The sequence below is a fragment of the Sorex araneus genome, chromosome 6 (genome assembly GCF_027595985.1).
Source record: "Sorex araneus isolate mSorAra2 chromosome 6, mSorAra2.pri, whole genome shotgun sequence".
NCBI lineage: Eukaryota > Metazoa > Chordata > Mammalia > Eulipotyphla > Soricidae > Sorex > Sorex araneus.
In genome coordinates this window covers 138481418-138494404 of record NC_073307.1, presented here as the reverse complement: position 1 = coordinate 138494404, position 12987 = coordinate 138481418, and the positions used below count along the sequence as shown (strand labels likewise).

General features: G+C 42.8%; 1 protein-coding gene across 3 annotated transcripts in view; it reads right to left on the bottom strand.

The window, feature by feature from the left end:
- The window catches only part of IFTAP (intraflagellar transport associated protein), a 77384-nt gene that overhangs the window by 9843 nt on the left and 54554 nt on the right, over nucleotides 1–12987 (bottom strand). For all 3 annotated transcript variants that reach the window (XM_055143116.1, XM_055143117.1, XM_055143118.1), the window contains one exon: nucleotides 1413–1558. In XM_055143116.1, coding sequence (XP_054999091.1) covers nucleotides 1413–1558 — 146 coding nt within the window. The remainder of the gene's footprint in view (nucleotides 1–1412; nucleotides 1559–12987) is intronic.

Below are 12987 nucleotides of genomic sequence, written 5' to 3'. Positions count from 1 at the left end.
CTCTACACTGAAGATGACAGAAGTGCAGCACGAACTTCATTCTCCCAGCTTTTCCCCAGGAAGCGCGTGACCGGGAGATATATCCCAGCCTTCCCGCGACCAGGTAGGACTGTCTGACTGCAAGGTCACCAATGAGGTTCAAACCTTGAGGGAACATCATAGCCCCTGGCTCTTTCCCATCCTCCAGGTAGGACAATAACTTGACTGTGGACAGTGTAGTACACTGTCCTAAGGCAAGGGTGGGGGACTTTTTTCTCTCTGGGGCCACTGAGCTGTTTATAACATCACTGGTGGGCCATCACTGGTGGGCCAGGCCAAAGCAGCAGATGGGCTGCGGGGAGCCGGTGCATCCAGATCTGCCCCATTCTGTAGCGATGGGTTTTTGAGCATAGACTGTCTGTGGCTAGCAGACCCAAAGTTCCCCACCAGTCTAAGACACAGCAGAGATGGACAGCGGGCCCTGTCCCTGATGGCCCCAGGAATCAGAGCTACCAGCTCAGCTAAAGCGCTTGAAAGATTCCACAGACTTTCCGGAGAGAAACAAACTCCTATCCCCTTTCAGCCTAATGAATTCGCATTAGGATTCTCTCCAAGAGCAGCTGGCTTTATCTTAACTAATACAAAGAGTCTGTATGATCATCACTGCATCACTGTATCACTGTCATCCCGTTGCTCATCAATTTGCTCAAGCGGGCACGAGTAACGTCTCCATTGTGAGACTTGTTGTACTGTTTTTGGCATATCAAATACGCCACAGGTAGCTTGCCAGGCTCTACAGTGCGAGTGGGATACTCTGGGTAGCTTGCTGGGCTCTCTGAGAGGGGTGGAGGAATCGAACCCGGATTGGCCATGTGCAAGGCAAACACCTTACCCGCTGTGCTATTGCTCCACCCCCTGTATGATCATAGAAAAAATAATAATAATAATAAAAGAAGATATGGCCGGGTCGCACTTAAGGCTATGAGAAACTGGTCTATCTGTCCTGGTGCAAAATCCCCAGGCAGCGCTGTCCTGGACACGGTGTGTGCATCATGACACCAGAATCATTTCCATGTCAAAGCATAACGGCACCCTCTGCTTAAAAAGAAACACTCATGTTCCAAAGAGAGATGGCCAGGAGAGGCACCCAATTAGGCAACTTAAATGCTCAATTTTTCCAGTCTCTGAAAAGAACAGTGGATGATATCCATGGCATTTTTTTTTTTTTTGCTTTTTGGGTCACACCTGGCGATGCACAGGGGTTACTCCTGGCTCTGCACTCAGGAATCACCCCTAGCCGTGCTCAGGGGACCATATGGGATGCTGGGATTCGAACCCGGGTCGGCCGCGTGCAAGGCAAACACCCTACCCGCTGTGCTATCGCTCCAGCCCCTCCATGGCATTTTTGAGATGATGAATTCCCCATGGAGTACCTCTTCCATTTGTACGGGGGCTCCTCTCATAGGGGGTCCTGGCTTTACTTCAGGGGCAAGCGGCCGGTTCACGGAAGGGATGAAGGAGGGAACGCTGGCGCAGAAGTCCTGTTCTACTTCTCCTGGAAGCAGCAGCAGCAAATCTGCTGGACATAAAATATTTCATTTGATTCTGGTACCAAGTTCACAATTTACCTAAATCATAGGAAAGTCTGTATACAGTCAAAAGAATGAAGAAAACAGGCTCAAGACAAAAAAAAAAAAAAAAACCAGCACTCACAATTCCTGCCTGACCTCATTTGGAATCCTGACTCAAGGGACTCCCTTTTTTTTATAAAATAGAGGCCACTGGTGCATTTACTTTTATCTTATTGTGACAAAATTACATCGTAACTAATAGGTCTGGGAGAAATAATTGGGGAGTTACTTGATCATACCTTCCACCCCCAGCCCAATTTCTACTCTGTAGAAAAAAATAAGGTAAGATGATGCTCCTTCGCCTCATTTTTCCATATTCTCCTGAGGGGTGGAAAAAAACAAAAGAAAAGAAAATGGAGTGCTCATTTCCTCCAGAAACAATAAGACAGTATTTCAAAAAATGTAATACCAAAAAAACAAAAAATGACAATGATGCCAGAAGGAAAAAACTTTACGTTTCAGAGAAAAATCAAATACTCTGTCATATTAAAAATGTAGAGTCTAAGGTTCTGCCCTTGAAGCAACTTGGCTGGGGGCCGAGAGTACAGTGTGTATGGCATTTGCCTTGCACACGGCCAACAGGGGTTCGGTCTCCAGCATCCCATATGGTCCCCCGAGCATTGCTCGGAGTGATCCCTAGTGAGTGCAGAACCAGGAGTAACCGCTAAGCATCACCAGGTGTGACCTAAAAAGAAAAAAACAAATACAAAACTTGACTCCCGTGCCCTCACACACAGTCAATAACCAGGGCTGGCTTCCTGTTCGTTTCTATGTAGCTATGCTCCCTTATTTCTGCATGTGGGAGAGAACACAGACATGTCACAGACAGTTAATCACTTCCCAGGGTCTTCTTTGAGGAGGACAAAGAGAAAACAAAGACACTGGAAGCAGCGTTGGGTTCCCTCTCGTCTAAGCTTTCCGAGAACCAGAAGGGCAGTTAAAGCTCCTCAACGTGCAGCTGCCTCCGGATGCCGCGGCCTGCTCTTCAATGATGATCCTAATTAAGACACTAATTAAGTGCCTAGTGGAAATGATTAATTAACAACAGGCAGGCTTCGGCTGTGGCCAATGGTAGCACATAAAAATGGAGCAGGTATTGAGATTGAGACACTGAAACTTAGTTGAGACGCATCTCTCACAACCGCAGATTGTATCTTTACAAAATACAACAGTAACAACAACATGATAACAAAATTCCTAAGAGTCCAGGGGAAAACCAAGCATTGAAATTGAGAATGTGAAAATCCCAAGCATAGAGCCAGGAATTAATCCTAAACACAGCCAGGTGTAGCCAAAGAGCCAAAAGACAAAAAAGGAACAGTGACTGTGTATGGGGGTGGGGGGGCAGAGGGAGAAGAAAATAGTTAAACTATGACTAAAATTGAAGTATACACGAATGACGAATGTCAACCAATCCAGCCCTTTGGAAAACAATATGGACATTCCCCAAAACACTAGAAACTGAGCTTCCATTCAACACAGCAATTCTGCTCCTGGGAATAGGGCCCTCAGAATACAACGCAGGAAAGACATCTGCACTCCTATGTTCATTGCAGCACCATTCAAAATAGCCAGAATCTGGAAACAGCAGAAGTGCCCAATAACGGATGAGTGGGTCAAGAAACAAGAGTGCATCTACACAGTGGAATAGTATGCAGCAGTTAGGGGGAAAAAATGGAAGCCATGAAATTTGCTGATACTTGGATAGACAAGAAGAGTAGCATTCTAAGAGGAAAAAGTCAGAGGGAGAGAGACAGACAGACAGACATAGAATGATGGAGCTCATTTGCGAGATATGGAAAAACATAGTAGGAGAAAAATACCCAAAGACAACAGAAAAGAAGGCCAGAAAGACCATTAGTAGGAGGCTTTCCACAATAGGGGGAAGGTGGCTAGGCCAAAGAAGGGATGACAGTGGGATGACTAATGACAGGGAGAAGTGATCACTGTGCACAAAAACTGGGTGCTGAAAGGAGGTAAAGCAATATGCACGATGCCCTTTCAGTAACAGTACTGCAAACCACAGGTCCTAGAAAGAAAAACAGAGAAGTGTTTGCCATGGAGAAGGGCTGGGCAGTGTGAGGGAAGTAGACACTGGGGAAGTGATGGGTGCTCAGACATTGTACAACAGAAACTCAATCATAAAAAACTTATTTTATATCTTATAGTGATCAATGAATTAAAGAAAAACAGGGAATTCAACCTATACAAATGAAGAGGATGTGGAGCCAGAGGGAAAGTGTAGCAGGTAGGGCTTTTGCGTTTCCACATGGTCTAATCCAGGTTCAATCCCCAGCATCCCATATGGTCCCCCAAGCATCGCCAGGAGTAATTCCTGAGCGCAGAGGCAGAAGTAACCCCTGAGCATTGCCAGGTGTGACCCCAAAAGCCAAAAGAACAACAAAAAAGAAAAATTAGAAGATATGATCTAATTAAATAGCATAAATACAAAAAAAAATATTGACAGTCAACACATATAAGTTGACACTGCTTAGGTGTTAGCGCACTGAATCCTCCCAGGCCTCTCTTAGATCTGACAGGCATGAGCTGTAGGCACCGAGAGTAACGTCACTCGAACCACACTGGAAAGCGGAGAGCCAGGTAGTCTTTCTGCAGTGCCCGTGTCAGATCCCATGTCTTAGCCCAAAGGCTTTAATATGGCCTTTTTCTAAACAGGCATTAAAAAGACAAGTACATAAGAAAGTCTTCAAGCTATGCATCTAAACTGAGGGCCCAGAAATGTCCCTGCATCACATCTTAGCACAGTTACTCCATATCCGGTGCAACTCATGGCAATTTATATCCCAAGAAGTAGTATTTTTTTTTTTTTTTGCTTTTTGGGTCACACCCAGCGATGCTCAGGGTTTACTCCTGGCTTTGCACTCAGGAATTACTCCTGGCGGTGCTTGGGGGACCATATGGGATCCTGGGGATCAAACCCGGGTCGGCCGCGTGCAAGGCAAACGCCCTACCCGATATGCTATCGCTCCGGCCCCAAGAAGTAGTATTTTTATATGTAGTAAGGCTAATGGAATGGCTGACCTTCTACTGTCCAGGTCCACGAATTCAAAGCCAAAGTCCCTCAACTAAGACTCTTGGTAACACCACCTTGGCCAGTACAAGCCTGGGTAGAAACCTGCCAAGTGCAAAGGCATGAACAGAAAGGATTACTGTCACTTAATGTGAGAACCACCACCCGCTGAGCTATTGGCCTGCAAACATCAATTCAAATGTGAAATCAAAAATCTATCCTACTTCCAAGACTATCTAAAATCTGATGCGCTGCGGAGGAAGAGTCTGCTATTTATTTACTGAAATGCTTTACTTCCCTAATGTGCTTGCAAAGGAGGTAATGTTTTCCACAAAGCATGGTTTCTTTCCTAAAATTTCTACTTGCATGGGAACAATCCTTTCAGCACAGTAAGACTCAGTGTCCTCCAAATTTAAAATTCTTGTCGTTTGCTGCTTCAGTGCAAAAGTAAAATGCCCAACTGCTTATCTACCGGTGCTTAACATATATCTATTGCTGTTTTCTCTGCTGTAAATTCTCAACAAATGCTTGCAAATAGGAAATGAATCTCCTGCATCTCAACTTTTCAACTGAACAGCAAGTATCACATCTACCCTGTCTATAGAACACTGCGGATATTATAAAATATGGGTAGTCCTTACCCTCAAATATAAAATTTTGTTACAGGGATAAGATTCTTATACATGAAATCAGTCGGAGAATACCCAAGAACAAAACTGAATAACTTTAGCTTGACCGAGATTTGCAACAGTGTGAAATCAGGAAGGATGGGAATAGTCTGATATCGGTTATGGACAGGGACGCAGCTCAGCAACAGAGCACTTGCCCTACATGGTGAGGCCCTGGGCCTGATCCCAAAGGAAAAGAACAAAAAACAAACAAAAAAAGACGTGTTATGAGAAAACTACCTTGCTTTAGCTATTTTACAATCATAGGTGGGTTTATAATTGATTCATATTCTCTTGGAGTGAAATTATGATGTCCAGCAGTCTAAAGGCCACTTCCGGTCATGCTTTATCCTCCTGGTCTGGGAGGATGGTTCAGTGGTGGTGCTGGGGGCCCAGAGGGCAACACACCTGATACTCAGGGTGAGATACAGTGAGATACCCAGTGAGACACAGTGGGCCACCAAAACACTGGCTGGCAGTGCTCAGGGGTATTAAACAGGTGCCGAGGATTGAACTCAGGGCCTCATGCATGCCAGGCACAGGCTCCAGCCCTCTGCATCATCTCCCAGACCTCATGAAAATGATTATTTACAATGAATGTATCTTGTAAGATGGAGACAATCTGAGAAAAGCAATGGCTTCCATGCTTCAATATCTACATTGTTTGCAATTTTAAAAATTTTAATATCTACTGGAGGGAAACTGGATTCTACATTTACTTCTGCATTCAACTCTCAGAAAATGATATTTCTACTGAAGGAAAAGAAAATCTAGATATATGTAGTCTTACATAGATATAGAGTTGGAAAGCAGAGAATTACAGTAATCTGTTATAGATATCTGTTTGGGGCACTATGTCAAATCTTGACAAATAAGTTTCTAAAAGTGACTAAAGTACAATCTTTTTTTAAAAAATTTTATTTTATCACCATGTGGAAAGTTACAAAGTTCTCAGGTTTATGTCTCAGTTATACAATATTCAAACACCATCCCTTCACCAGTGCCCATATTCCACCACCAAAATCCCCAGTATACCCCCCGCCCCCACCCCCAACTGTATAACTGATGCATTTCACTTCATTTTCTCTTTACCTTGATTACGTTCCATATTTCAACACAAAACTCACTATTGTTGTTGGAGTTTCCCCCCATAAAGTACAATCTTAATCCATTTCCGCAAACTTCTCATATTATCATGTTAGAAATCCACTAGTCTGTCTTATGTATTAAATGTATCTTTCCACTATTCATGATTTCATAACCTTGTGAATAGAAAATATTGATTCTCTGTGTATGTTAAGAAAATCTTCTAAATGTTGACACATTTCATTATCCAGTCTAAAAATCACATTAGTTAACAACTTCAATTTTATAGAAAGAATTTTAAATATTAGGAAGATGTCAAGCATACAGTATTAGATATAAGTTTTCCAAAAAATCTAATTTTCACTTGACCCACTGCCAATTTTCTCATTGCCAATAAATATTACCAGTCATTAATCTTCAAGAGACAGACTCACTTCATTTTTTAGAACTAAATTTTGTCATTCTTTCAAGCAAAAATGTTGAGTCATGAAAAAAAAGAGGAAAAAAGTAAAAGTTCAGCACATCATTCAATCACACAAGATTTTTGCCATGAGACAAGCACTGTATTTCAGATGCAGAAGTTCTTCATGTCGACTTATTTTAACACCCAAAACATTAAAATGAGCTTTACTTAACTTTGTAACTTTGTAACTTTCCACAATAAAAAATTAAAATAAAAAAAAGAAAAAAAATGAGCTTTACTTGAGGACAGAGATTTAATAAAACTAGTAACTTTTACCACCTCACCAAAGATATTCCGTGGAAAGTGGTACTTGTTTTTAATTACCAATTCTTTTCCAAAAATTATTTTTTTTGGATTTTTTTTTTTTGCTTTTGGGGTCACATCTGGCAATGCACAGGAGTTACTCCTGGCTCTGCACTCAGGAATCACCCCTGGCGGTGCTCAGAGGACCATATGGGATGCTGGGAATCAAACCCGGGTCGGCCACATGCAAGGCAAACGCCCTACCCGCTGTACTATTGCTCCAGCCCCCCAAAATTATTATGAATTATGTCAGTGGTAAGATTCTGTGCATGACACATTCCAGCACCACACCCTCCACTACAGTCTCTGCTTCCCTCCACCATCGTCCCACCATCTCCCTACCCCCACCCCACCCCATCCTATTCCCCTGCAGTACAAATTCATGAAAATGAATGATGACTCGTTAATTGGTGCCACTGCCATGATCACAGATAAGAGCACTAGATCCCACATTGTTTTTGCAATATCAGTAGAAACTTGAATACGTCTGACCCTCAGAGAACAGACTTTCCTGTGGGTTACCAGATCATTCTCAGGAGTGTGCTTAGTCTAATCTTTCCACTGTGTGCATTAGAAAAGCAAGATAAATTACAAAAAAAATCAACTCTTCAAAGGAATTGGAGAACTACCTGAGCAGTCCGGGACTCAAGTAATCAAGGTCCCAGAGAGCAAGAAACTTCTAAAAGGGGAGTCGAACACCACTGGGCAAGCAAGTGGAAACAGAGATAAACAAATAGGACTATCTTAAACTAAGAAGCTTCTGCACCTCAAAAGAAACAGTGACCAAAATACAAAGACAGTCTACAGAATGGGAAAGAATATTCACCCAATACCTATCTGATAAGAGATTGATATCAAGGGTATAAAAGGCACTGGTTGAACTCCACAAGAAAACATCCAACCCCATCAGAAAATGGGGCGATGAAATGAACAGAAACCTTCTCAAAGAAGATATCCAAATGGCCAAAAGGCACATAAAAAGTGTTTTTCATTACTAATCATCAGGGAGATACAGATCAAAACAACAATGCAATATCCTCTCACACCACAGAGACTGGCACACATCCAAAAGAACAAAAGCAATCGGTGTTGGTATGGATGTGGGGAGAAAGGGACTCTCCTTCACTGCTGGTGGGAATGCCGAATGGTTCAGCCCTTTTGGAAAACAGTATGGACGATTCTCAAAAAATTAGAAATTGAGCTTCCATTTGACCCAGTAATACCACTTCTGGGAATATATCCCCGAGAGGCAAAAAAGTATAGTAGAAATGACATCAGCACTTGTTTGTTCATAGCTGCACTGTTCACAATAGCCAAAATCTGGGGGAAAAAATCCAAGTGCCCAAGAGCAGATGGCTGGTTAAAGAAACTTTGGTGCATCTACAATGGAATACTATGCAGCTGTTAGAAAAGATGGAGTCATGAAATTTGCATATAAGTGGATCAACATGGAAAGTATCATGTTAAGTGAAATGAGTGAGAAAGAGAGGGACAAACATAGAAAGACTGCACTCATCCATGGAATATAAAGTAACAGAAGAGGAGACTAACACCCAAGAATAGTAGAGATAAGGACCAGGAGATTTGCTCCACGGCTTGGAAGCTGGCCTCACATTCTGCGGAAAAAGAGCTCAGATAGAAAAGGGAACACCAAATAAAGGGTACTGGGGGGAACCGCTTGGTTGAGATATGCATGCCAAAAGAAGACTATAGACCGAACACAATGGCCACTCAATACCTCTACTGCAAACCACAACACCCAAAAGGAGAGAGGGAACAAAAGGGAATGCCCTGCCACAGAGGTGGGGTGGGGTGGGGGAGGAGGGGTTGGGGGTGGTGGGAGGGATGCTGGGATCATTGGTGGTAGAAAATGGGCACTGGTGGAGGGATGGGTATTCAATCATTGAATGACTGAAACACAAACACAAAAGTTTGTAACTATGTAACAGTACCTCATGGTGATTCACTAATAAAAAAAATAATAAAAGGGGAGTGTTAAGAGTCTAAGCTGCTTTCTAGGTTGTGGTATTCATTGCTTTGTAATCAGAGATTGAGGTGATAAGAAGAAAGAGGGTTAGAGGCAGGAAACCTAGAACTACCCAACAGGTTTACAGGGTTCAAAGCGTAAAATTTAAGAGTTTTCAGGTTCTCCAAGAAAGAGGGAACTTGAAGGTCTATCCACTGACAATAAGCAAGGACCAGAAATAAAGCAGTCCTTACAAAGCCTGAAATTCAGTCTCGCATCAATTGAACCCCAGGTTAGCTTAAGATGATCTATTCCTACTCTAATGTCAAGCAAACCACTGAAGTAACCTTTTGGCTAGAATAGATAACATCATCCAGAGCCTACATATTTTATTTATAATGATTAGTACTCAAATAAAAATGATCAGGCATACAAAGTGTATCAAAAAGAAGATATTAAGGGGACAGAGACATAGTATGGGGTTAAGGCTCTTGCCTTGCACGTGGCAATCCCAGTTCAATGCCCAGCACCGCGTATGGTCCCAGAGCATCACCAGAAATGATCCATGAGCACAGAGTCAGGAACAAGCCCTGAGCACAGTGGGGTGTATGAGTCCAATGCTCCTCCCAAAGAGGGGTGATTTAATTATATAAATATATTCATAGGACTTCTCCCATATTTGAATTATGGGACATGGAAACAAATAGAAGATATAAATGAGACATAAATAACTACTTAATATGCTCCAAAACTTACATCACAAAAAAAATGATAATTTGAACAGAGATCTAAAACTATTCTAGATGTCTTTTTTATTTATTTATTTATTTATTTATATATTTATTTTTGCTTTGGCGGTTATACCCAGCAATGCTCAGGTGTTACTCCTGGCCTCTGCACTCAGGAATTACTCCTGCTGATGGTTGGGGGACCATATGGTATGCCAGGGATTGAACCTGGGTTGGCCGCGTGCAAGGCAAATGCCCCACCTGCTGTACTAATGCTCCAGCCCCTCTAGATCTCTTTTAAGAATTTCAATAACTAAACTATTAATAGCTCCTTGCATTCGGCTGACCCACGTTCGATTCCTCCGCCCCTCTCAGAGAGCCCAGCAAGCTACCAAGAGTATCTCACCCACACGGCAGAGCCTGGCAAGCTACCCATGGCATATTTGATATGCCAAAAACAGTAACAACAAGTCTCACAATGGAGACATGACTGGTCCCTGCTCGAGCAAATCAATGAGCAACAGGATGACAGTGACAGTGACAGGAGCATATTAGGACTAGCAAGGACTAGTAAACCAGAATATAAATAGCAGAAAATATTCCAACTAAGGAAATAAAATAAAATATACCACATCACACAGCCACCACCACGTAAACAACAGCTCCACAGCTTCACTGGAAGAGAAGACCTTGAGAGAGATGCAAGCCAGGCTTTCATCCAAGGAATGAAAATTCTAAAACGTCCTCTGGAGTGGAGCAGCCTATGGACTGTCCCAACTCTACCGATGCTGGAGTTCCTGGAGCACCACACTGCCAAAATCCACAACACTGACAGCCCAGTGGGAGCAAGCCCAAGTTAGATGGGAAAGCAGCATTACCGCTCAAGAAACAGTAATACAGAAGCTCAACTAGCAACATACAGCTCAGTACACCCTTAGACAATGCCTCTGCTGACCCCATTGTGAGACAGGACAATTTTCACAAATTTTCTTTTACTGAATTAATTTTTTTGATAATTCCATTAACCATTTTGATGTAACAAGCAATATAACAAATTATTTTGGACCTGCTAAGGGTGAAGACTTGAGGGGGTGGAAAATTGGGGACAACGGTGAAGGGAAGGTCACCCCGGTGGTAGGACTGGCGTTAAAACATTGAATGCCCGAAACAAGTGTATTAGCCATGGTGTTAAAGTTTGAAATAATGTTTTTAGAGAAGTGAAATAGCTCTCCGCAGGCTCAGACAAGCCTCATCCATGACAGAACCTGCAGAAAAATTCAGGAATGGGGAGCCTGTGACTGAGATCTCCAAGCTTGCTCAGAACAGGGCTGGGCCTCCTCCCCACAGATCCCTAGTTTTCCAGTAGCTTTGCAGTCAAACCCACAAACGTCCCCCGATGCCATATAATCTCATCAATGGCCGAGATCCAGAGGCCCTGAAATAATGCTCCCAGAAGAGAGAGCCATAGAACATCCTGGAGAGCCTGGCTGTGACCTCTTACACTCTAGCCCACATATTTGTTTGGGCTTAACATCCATGCTTGTCATATCTTATACAAGGGTGTAAACGGCTCCAGGAAGAAACACAACAATCTTCACACACTTTCCTCTTATGGTGGTGGGAACATGCATGGTGGTGGGACTGGTGTTCAAATATTAAACGTAATGAACTATTGTGAACAACTTTATTATAAAAATAAAATTTAAAAAATTAAAAAGAAATAAAATTTTAAAAAAACATATGATGCTGAGACAAAAGTGATTGCAAAGTAAGTAGGGCATTTGTCTTGTATCTGTCTGACCCAGGTATAATCCTTGGCACCCCAAAATGTTCCCCTGTGCCCTGCCAGGAGTGATCCCTGAGTCCAGAGCCAGGAATGCACCGTGAGCACCACCAGGTATGGCCAAAAAAAACAAACCCTCTCCCCCCAAAAAAAAAGCCAGCAGATGCTATAAAGGCCATAAGAGATACATGAGATATGGTAAAAAGCCCAGGCACAGATAATATTTGAAGTGATACCACTGAGAATTTCCCAACATTGACAACACTCTCTACAAAACTCCAAATAAAAGAAATACACATAAAACAATACCAAAGTGTAACAAAATTACTGTCGACAAAAAGAAAATCACAAATGTGTTCAAATAAGAGGGAAAATACTGTTTCTAAGCAATAACAATCGGATTGACATCTGGTGTTTCAACAGCTTTCAATAATTAACACCAGAACAGAATAACATCTTTTACATATGGAGGGTGTGGGGGAGACCAGAATCCTTTACCCAGCAAAAAAGAGGGTCTAGGGCCCACATGGCAGAGCCGGGCAAACTACCCGTGGTGTATTCGATATGCTAAAAAAACAGTAACAACATCTCACAATGCAGACATTACTGGTGCCCACTGGAGCAAATGAGCAATGGGATGACAGGATGACAGTGATGGTGAGGGGCCAGCCAGTAAAGCACTTGCTTTGCAAGTGGCTGACCAAGCTTAATCCGCCACCCCCAATGGTCTCCAACTGAGCACAGAGACAGGAGGGGCCCAAAACAAACCATCAAAATGCAAGCCGTGAAACTGTGGAGACAAAGGAACCCTCAGACACTCCTCAATGCCAGGGCACGGAGCTGCCGGCTTCTGAGAAAGTGCAGAAAGTGTCTCCACCTGGGATCCCAAAATAACAAATCCAATACCGGGAAGGAAAGGAATGACATACCCTGAGCCCAAGAAAACATTTCTTAAAGCCAAGTGTGGTGAAGAAATAAAATCAGTGGCAGAAAAAACACTGTCACAGGCACTTCCTTGTGGCCCCAGGCAAAGCGGCTGCTTAAACAATAACAACGGAATCTAATCAGTAAACCTCCCAGCTGCCAAAATTATACAAGCATCTTGCCTACTTAAAATGTCACATTTCCCATCTGATATAAATATTTGCCTTCTGCTCACATTCCTGAAGTTTAATACAAATTAGATTCAAACTCAAATTCACCTTGGCACAGGCTATTTAATTTTCTGTCCTCTCAAATGACCCAGATTGTGCATTATGAAAATCGCGAAGCCCTGGTGGTCTTGCTGGTAACTGGAATGGATCCTGGGCGCTGGGTCTGCTTTTCAGCCTAGACTTTCTACATGACTT